General features: G+C 27.9%; 1 protein-coding gene across 1 annotated transcript; it reads left to right on the top strand.

Moving 5' to 3' along the window:
* The first annotated feature begins 7207 nt into the window (after nucleotides 1-7207).
* On the top strand, nucleotides 7208-9511 carry LOC127121181 (uncharacterized). Its single transcript, XM_051051760.1, has 2 exons — nucleotides 7208-7594; nucleotides 8810-9511. Exons 1-2 carry the CDS (start codon nucleotides 7258-7260, stop codon nucleotides 8998-9000), a joined length of 528 nt encoding a protein of 175 aa, XP_050907717.1. The 5' UTR covers nucleotides 7208-7257; the 3' UTR covers nucleotides 9001-9511.
* Nucleotides 9512-9766: the final 255 nt, after the last annotated feature.

The raw sequence follows: 9766 nt of genomic DNA on the forward strand, positions 1-9766 counted from the left end.
CACTAGTTTATATATAATGATTATCTTGTAACGATTTATGCATAAAAAGTTAGAAGGATGTAGCGATCTCTGATGGATATATTGGGTCACAAGAAAAAGTTAGGTGCATTTAGTAAAGTTTGTATTCAAAATGTCATATTTTTTTTTATCATATATATGTCTATGGTTTTCTTATAGGAACATACGAACCGAATATTTATACATTTGGTCTCTTATAATGTTGTTCTATTTCTCTTTAGCCATATGCAGAAGTTGATCCAACTTTTGTTAACCTGGTTTCATTGTAGAATATAATGGAAGTCTACATAATTATTTCATTAAGGTGTAATAAATTTTATATTTTTGGGATATAATTAAACGCTATCGCGTCTCTCCCCTCACACACACAGTTACTATGCAATTCACGACCTTTATTTAGCTGTAAATATTATTTCATATCAAATAAACATTAACTAAAAACAAACTGGTTGTGGACAAACTGTGGCACTAAAAATATTTCATAGTCTACATTGAACTAAGTCTCTCACATGACTAACCAAAGGATACTATACTACTTATTTATACAACTATTCACAACTTCTTTCATAACTACCTTTATTCAAATGTATTATATTCTTACATTCTAAATTTTATTTTAGTCGGTCTCAGTCCATACTCATTCCATAATTTGAGGATGATACTTGGCTCCTTCAAGTAACTCAATGCACTATCAAAAAACAAAATGTTTTGGTATACTATTCTTCAAGATTCAATTACCAATTGATATTGTAATTTTCACTTTATTACAATTTACTTCACTCTTCGTTTCCATTATTAATTTTAACGACCAACATTTTGTAGCATGTTCCAAAGTCAGTTGCAAGGCGTTGTTTCACTTTCATCAGATAATTCTAAGAAATGTAGATGATATATCAACGTGGGAAACATGGAAAGTCATTCATGCAACAAGGGACAAATATTATAAAAAGAATCACAATATCTTATAAAAAGGAAGGTTAGGTCACAAAGTTCTCTCATCTATTGATTAATTTTTTCTTTCTTTTCATCTTTAAAGCATAAAATAAAAGAGTAGTGAAAATCAAATATTCAAAACATGATTTTCATTTTTCCCCGTGTAAAGTAAGAAACGTCGAGATACGACTAAGAAATTATGAACATTTGAGAAAATGTCGTTGTATAAGAGTAAAAGTTGGAGTGTTGATGATGAGGTGAAAAGTAACAAGAAGAATAAGAACATCCATATTAATAGGATCTTGATATCGATCAACATCATCGCTAGTTAGGGGTCATTAACAACTGTGGTTAATGAGGATGATGTTGTTTGTGATATTATTGACAAAGCTCTCAAATTTTATGCACATCAAAGTAGATTACCTGTTTTGAAATCGAATGCATCTAAATATGTTCTACATTGCTTAAATGATGTCTTTGATGGTAAGATTTTTTATATGATAATTACTTTTGTGTGTTAATTATTTGGTGTTTACGGAAAATGATTGAACACTTTACTTTAATCTTATATTTCTTTATGATTCTTCTTGTGTTTGTAGTTGTTATTTATTGTATTTGTTTTAATGTAAATATTTTTTCTCTGTTAAATTATGCATCAGCAATCTAGTCTATTACATGTATTTTTATCTTTTATATTAACATTTTGGTTTTAAGAGAAGTGTTTTTATAAATTATTTTTAAAAAGCCTCTTCACTCGAGTAATTATTCACAAACATGTTTTTATGTTATTTTCAATTATTTTATGAGAAAATTTTATATAAATAACCAAAATTTTCAATATTCATACTAAACTAACCAACCTTTCTACATAGTTCCCAATACAATCATATTTTTTTAAAAAATGAATTAAAGAGGTACCACTCCTAATTTTTTTAATTTTTTTCAATATTTTTCCATGGATTAAATGTTACCTGAGGAGTTTCCAGTGGATTTACCCATGGATTTATCCACAGACAAAAAATTAAAATTTCATAGCTAAATCTGCAAGTTAATTCATAGGTATTTACAAATCTGCAGATAAAATCATAGATAGCAAAAAAAAAAATATAGGAAGCACCATTACCATTGACGTCTTCTCTTTAATCCATTTTTTAAAAAAACATGTTTATATTGAGAATTAGGTGGAAATGATAGTTAGTTTGGTATTAAAATTAAAAAAATTGGTTATTTAAGTAAAAGTTTCTCTTTTATGAAATTCTTAAAAAAAATTATTTTATGAAATTTTGAAAAGTAAAATTATATATGGAATTAGCTTACATTTTATTTTTTAAAAATGTATTTGATCTAAATTTTATACTAAATACATTTGATATTTTATTTTATTATTTATATTTTATTATAGAGAGAGTAAAATATAAAGAGAAAATAAAAAATGAAGAGAAGAAAATTGAACTTTTCAAAATATGTGACATTTTATTTTCAGAAGATATTTTACTCTGTCGATTAAATTAATTTTTTTTAATATATTAGGGAACAAATTTATATGCTTAAAGCGTGGAAAATCCGTGTGAAAACTCAAACTCTTGCTTAAAATAATTTTTTACCTAAATTATTTCATTATTCATAATACAATTAAATTAATATTTATTATAGATATTTAAATTTATTCCCTTAAATTACTATAGAAGAAAAAAGTTATTTTATTTTATTTTATTTATTTTTCTATTATGGGTCAGGATTTGCCTATCATTATTTTTCCTTTTTCTCAAAATAGATTTTTAACTTATACACAAAATATAAATAATTTTACATTTAGTTTTTGTTATATATATTAGGTCCAAATTTTGTTATAAATACATTTGACAATTTAGTGTTTTTGTATTAATTTTTGTTACAGGGAAATTAAATCTCAAAACATATACAAAATAATACATATTTAGGGTCCGTTTGAATGAGTTTTAGTTTTTAGTTTTTAAAAATTATTTTGGAAATTAAGTTTTAAAAAAAGTTTTGAGGAAAAAACATGTTTGATAATCTAATTTTGAAAAATTGTTTTAAAGTTGAATATCGTTACAAATTTGCCATTGATGAATATAGTACCATTTTTTCTTGTTTTGTCCTCTTCCTAATTTCCAAAACTAAAAACCAAAAAATCAAAACCTCTAAAACCTATTTTAGATTTTTAGTTTTAAAAACTCACAAATAGAAAATAGTTTTGAGAAATAGTTTTATAAAATTAGACTACCAAACAAATTTTATAATTTTTAATTTTTAAAAACTAAAAAACAGTTTTCCAAAACCATATCAAACAGGCCCTTAGACTTTAAAAAACACGCCACACAATATTCTTATATAATTGTTTCCTTTCGATCAAATTATTTATTTTTTTATTATTAATTTTAATTGTATTTTTTTCAATTTTTTAAATGTTGAAATATAAGTGCTTAAAAGTGTTATATAAAATAAGTGCTTAAATGATAGTCACAACATTCAGGTGTCCCTTAGGATTTTGTTCGGGTTGTCTCGAAAATTATTCTGGTGGGACGGAAGTTGAAGCTTGTTTCTTTGAAACTTGGGAGATATGAGTCTCCAACATTTTATTATGGATTGCAATAATTTTGATTTTAGTAGTCAACTGCTTAAGTACCTCATTAGTGTGGAGGTTTTGATTTCTAAACTCATCGTTTTGCCGAGTTTGCATCATCACGGAGTTTTTCATTAAAAGTTCTAAGTTAGACTTCTTAGGGGAAATTGACATTACTTTTTGGAAATCCGGTGGTCCTATAGCTTGTTGAGTTTGGTTGTTCTTATAAGAAAAATTTGGATGGTCTCGTCATCTGGGGTTGTAGGTATTAGAATACGAATTGTTTTGTTGATTATTGTTCACAGAATTAATATAGTCTTCGATGGATTCTATGGCAAAAACCATTTGACAATCATTAGCAACATGCGTGTTTATTCTGCATATCTCATAGTAGAGAGTAAGGGGACAACAAAAGCAACATGGGTAGGTAGAACAAACGCAGAAGAAGTGATGCTCAAACTATCAATTTTCTGGTAGAGAGCATCTACCTTTACATTCATATGGTCAAATGCACTAACTTCATAGAGTCCCCTATTTTTGGGGTAAATTTAGCGGCGAATTGTCTCACACTTACCAATGAGTGGTGATTCTTAGCCATATCTTCTATCAAATTATATGCCACATCTTGGGGACTATTCATGAGGACTCCGCCAGAAGCTGCATCTAAGGTCATCCTTGTGGAGTAAAGGAGACCATTATAGAAGGTATGAATAATCATCCATTTTCAAGCCCGTGAAACAAGCACAATCTCAATAAGTCCTTATAAAGCTCCCACGCGTCAAACAAATACCCCCCCTTATTCCTGTCTTAAATAGTTAATCTCATTCCTTACTTGAGCTGTTTTGTTTGGCGGAAAATACCGTGGAAGGAAGGAAGTTGTTAATTGAGCCAAAGATGTTATCGAATTGGCAGGCAAGGATTGAAGTCAGTCTCGCGCATGATCTCTTAACGAGAAAGGGAATAACCTAAAGCGGATGACATTTTGGTCAACGTCATTAGCCTTTACAGTACCACAATTATCAACAAAGAAAAAAAGATGTTAGTTTAGTTTTTCTGAAGGCAACTCTGAAAATTGGTCATGTTAGACCATACTTATAAAAGACGATTTGAGTTCAAATTTATTTGTTGATATCGGGGGGGATGCACAATACTATATTGCATTTCCTCTTCAGTAGAAATTGGATAAACCTTAAGAGGCTTAGTGTTAACTACTAGTTCGACCATCTCTTGTTGTATTAGATTTCGGCGTCTCTCACGTAAGAAATGCTCAATTTTGTTAACAGACTCAACTAAATTATCAGCAAAGCGAGTTCTTCGCATACAAGGTCAGAGAGACAACTAAAATAAAGAAAAAATAAAACTATAGTATATACGGTGACTAAACATTAATTCAATATCAAGCATAGTTAGTCTCCAATAACGATGCGAAAAACTTGACACGCTGCAAGTGTATAGTTGTGTGAAGTAGTAAAAAGAGTTATCGAACCACAGAGACCAATAGTTTGATTAACGGACCCTATTCTATTGGTGTATATCTAGAGTGAACGAAAATTGGTATTTTGTGAAACAGTTTAAATAAAAATCACTTTTGGAAAAACATATTAACTAAAAATAACTTAAAATATTACGAGACAAACAAGACTTATGGTTCATGATCCCTACTCTGACATATTCATATGATCCTTTTACTTCTATTTTACGAGAATTTTGACATAATTATAGAAAATAGATAAATATGGACAACACCTACTTTCATCAACATGTTGTTATATCTATGGAAAATAATCCGTCTGTTTCGCACGATCGAGTTATTCATCATATATTATTTTCTTTGCGCAACTATAAAAGATGAATCATTTCTCAATTGCATATGAGCACTTTCGTTGTATCAAATTTAATTATTTAAAAACATACTTTTGGGTACCGATACATATCCTTTCAGATTAGGATCAACACATGCAAACTCTTTACTTTCGTACAGGGGTTGGAATGAGATTTTCAGGTTTAAAAATAACGTGTGAGTGAACTCTCATAATCGGTTTATGATGAATCATACATACAATTATTATATATGTCTCATGACCCTTAGTCCCTAGTGGACTACTCACTCAGGTGAGAAACAACACAATTAGAGCAATATTCATAATAAAAAAGATGATTAATTGTAAAAGTGTAAATTGATACTCATAAATAAAGGTAAATATAATCTGACTGACAATAAAATAGATTGAATTGATAAATGATCTGAGTGCTCTGATGGAGACTTGAGTAAAATAATACCAAAGAACATCGAAAATAAAGTGAGTGAAAGTAAAACAGAAGAAAAACTGGATGCCAAACTATTACAAACTATGAGTTTTTATAGAAAAAATCCTAATTGTGGAACAAATATCTCTGATAAATGTCCATCAAGATAAAATATTAGGAATCAAGAAGTGCATAGATCCCAAAATAGCAATAGAAAACGCCAGAAAATGAAAGAAAAAACGGGGAAAATTCCCCTGTCTACTACAGTCTTTAGCAGCTGCTACGACTGTCCGTAACAGACATATGATGATTGTACTAGAAAGGTTGGTTAAGGCGTGTGTTGCCACGTCTCGTAGCAGCTCTTTGAAAAATGTATGGGAGGAAAATCCAACTTTCGTCTTTTTCCCACATTTTACTCATTTTTGCTCCTCTTTTGTCCGAGACACTTATTTAAGCCTGAAAACATTAAAAAAATACTACCAAAGTATAAAACATGATAAAAGAATGTAAATCGGACGAAAATGAGAAAATAACGAAGTAAAACAACTAATAAAAGTGATGCGAAAACCACTTATCACTACACTGATATACACAGTCTCTCACCTCACATGAGTGGATCCTACAAAACCATCGTAACATCACCATACAAGGCTTTTCGCTGCAGTGGGCAAGTCCTAACCACTCTAAATTGTTATAAACCTATTAAAACCTATGAGTAGACTCTACCATTGTAGGAATACCATGCACACATATACTTTTTTACAGGTATAAATATAAACATAATTTTAATTTTAACTTATATACATAAGATTTATTTTACATATTTATAGATTATTTAATAAAATTTTCTCTTCATTTTTTTGATTATTTTTTTTTACAGTTTACTCTATGTAATAAAATATAAATGAAAAATAAAATATCAAATGTATTTTTCATAAAGTTTGGATCAAAATCATTTTGAAAAAATTAAGAATAAAATATTTCTATATATGAGCCGTGTATATTATTGATGCAATATAGGTGCATTGTTAGCATATTCTTTTTATTTATTTATTTATACATAAAATTTGACAAACCTAATATATGCACTCCTCAATTGATAATTACTATTTTCTCCTACAATTTACTTAGAATGGCTTTTTTATAAAATTAATTTAATAATAAAAATATTCATATGCAATGAATTTTCTTTTTTCAATATATCAATTAGAAATATTTATATTTGACCCTCGAACATTAAATATAAATAAAAATCAATAATATTTTTGACCTGTCACATGGTATAACAGGAGTTACGAAAATATAATATCTAAAAAATCAAATATCCAAATTAATAAATTAATAAATTGAACACAAAGAATCACAATATCGTATAAAAAGAGGTTAGGTCATAAAGGCCACTCATCTTTTGAACATTTCTCTTTTTCTATTTACAATATAAAATTAAAGTTTAGCAAAATTCAGATATTCAAAACATGTTTTTCATTTTTCCAGTTTCAAGTAAGAAACGCCGAGATATGACTAAGAGGTTACGAAAACTTGAGAAAGTGGTGTTGTACAAGAGCAATAGTTGGAGCGTTGGTGATGAGCTGAAAAATAAGAAGAATAACAACATCAATACTAACAAAATTTTGATATCGATCAACATTGTTGGTAGTTCGGGACCATTAACACTAGTGGTTAATGAAGACGATGTTGTTTGTGATGTTATTGACAAAGCTCTCAAATCTTATGCACGTCAAGGTAGATTACCTGCATTGAAATTCAATGCACCTGATTATGTTTTACAGTGCTCAAATGATATCTCTGATGGTAAGATTTTTTGATATGTTAATAATTTTTGTGTGTTAATTTTTATTTTTTTAAACAATTTTTATATTACTTCTTGTGTTTGTAGCTGTTGTTTATTGTATTTATTTTAATATAAATGTTTTTCCTATGCTCAATTCACGAGCAATCTAGTCTATTGTATGTTTTTTTTTCTTATATCAATTTTTTGGTTTTAAGAGAAGTGTTTTTTAAATTATTTTAAAAAGCCTCTTCATTCGCACAATTATTCACAACCATGTTAATACTTTAGTTTTACTTATTTTATGAAGTCAATAAAAAATTATTTTATAAAATTTTGAAAAGTAAAATTTTTTATGTGAGTTGATATATATATATATATATATATATATATATATATATATATATATATATATATATATATATATATATATATATATATTTGTTTACATTTTATTTTTTTAAAATGTATTTGATTTAAATTTTATATTCAATACATTTGATTTTTATTTCATTATTTATTTTTTATTACAGAGGGAGTAAACTATAAACGAAAAATAAAAAAATCAACAGAAGAAAACTGAACTTTAAAAAATATGTGATATTTTATTTTCCAAAGATATTTTACTCTCTCGATTAAATTGAATTTTTGTTAAACAGATTAATGAACAAATTGATATACTTAAAGCGTGGAAAATCCGTGTTCAAATTCAAACTCTTACCAAAAATAGTTTTTTATAGCTTAATTATTTTAATATTCACAATATAATTAAATTAATATTTATTTTAGATGTTTATATTTTTTTCCATTAAACTAATATTTATTCTAGATGTTTAGATTTTTTTCCTTAAATTACTATAGAAGAAAAAAAGTTATTTTATTTTATTTTTATTTTATGGGTTAGGATTTGACTATCATTATTTTTCCTTTTTTTCAAAATAGATTTTTAACTTATGCACTAAGTAATAATAATTTTACATTTAACTTTTGTATCAAAAAATACATTTGACAATTTAATTTTTTTGTGTTAATATTTTGTTACAATGAAAGTAAATCTCAAAACATATGCACAATTACATATACACAATACTCTTATATAATTGTTTCCTTTCAATCGAATTGTGTATTTTTTGTTATCAATTTTAATTGTTTGTTTTTCAATTTTTAAGTGTTGAAATATAAATGCTTAAAAGTGTAGTGCTTAAATGATTTATTTTGTTTGTTTGTTTTGGGAACAGCTCTAGGTCCATCTGAACCCATAGGAAGTTTTGGGACAAGAAAGTTTGTGCTATCTGAGAATCAAGCATCATCTACAAAGACAGAAGAAGTTGGATCAAAGGGAAGAAATGGTATATGGAAATCATTTAGTTTCAAAAAAATTCGTTTCGCACTTCATTGTGTACCTATCGATGGTGGTGATAGAGATTAATTTTCTTCATATATGCATTTTACAAATGTTATGGCATATACTTTAATATAGATGTTTGGAATAATGAAAAATATGAATAAGAAATAAGTGATGAAGCAATGTAGAGATTGTTGTTAAATACTTTATTTTGGGTATTGTTAGCTGACCAATTTTGATAAAAGAAGAAAATCAGTTCGACTAAGAAACTCGTCAGAGCAGCATCGACAGGAAGGTGAACACATCCATGGGTCGATATTTGTAGGCTTTAGTCGAAGTCGAAATATTTGAATGGTGAAGACGGTCATGGACAATCAAAGAATGTGGGTAGTTATCTACAAACATGGGGGAAGTGGACCAACACGTGTCATCACAAGATAGTTTCGTAACCCCCCGACAGTTACTTTTAATTAGTATTTAAATAAGTGTTAGGGAAGATTCTAAGGGTGATATTTTTAGCATTTGAAGTAGGAGTAAAACTTCAAGTACCAAAGCGTTTATGAGAAAAGAGTCATCTCCCTACAAATAATGTACTTTTGCCTCCATTTACATTTATATCTTACCAAATTTACCTTTGATTTCTTGCTTTACTTTCAATACATTCCCGTTTGTCTTACTTTTTTACCACATCCCTAACTCATCAAGAATTACATTTAAGCTTTTTAAACCTTTCAAAGACATTGCTTACCAAAACATCATACGCTCAAACACAAAGCCCAGGACTTTGTAGCCGGTCCTGCAAGTAACCCTCTCATAGGAAGGCTAGAGATTGTTGATGAACCAACAAATT

The sequence above is a fragment of the Lathyrus oleraceus genome, chromosome 2 (assembly GCF_024323335.1).
Source record: "Lathyrus oleraceus cultivar Zhongwan6 chromosome 2, CAAS_Psat_ZW6_1.0, whole genome shotgun sequence".
In the NCBI taxonomy this organism is placed as follows: Eukaryota; Viridiplantae; Streptophyta; class Magnoliopsida; order Fabales; family Fabaceae; genus Lathyrus; species Lathyrus oleraceus.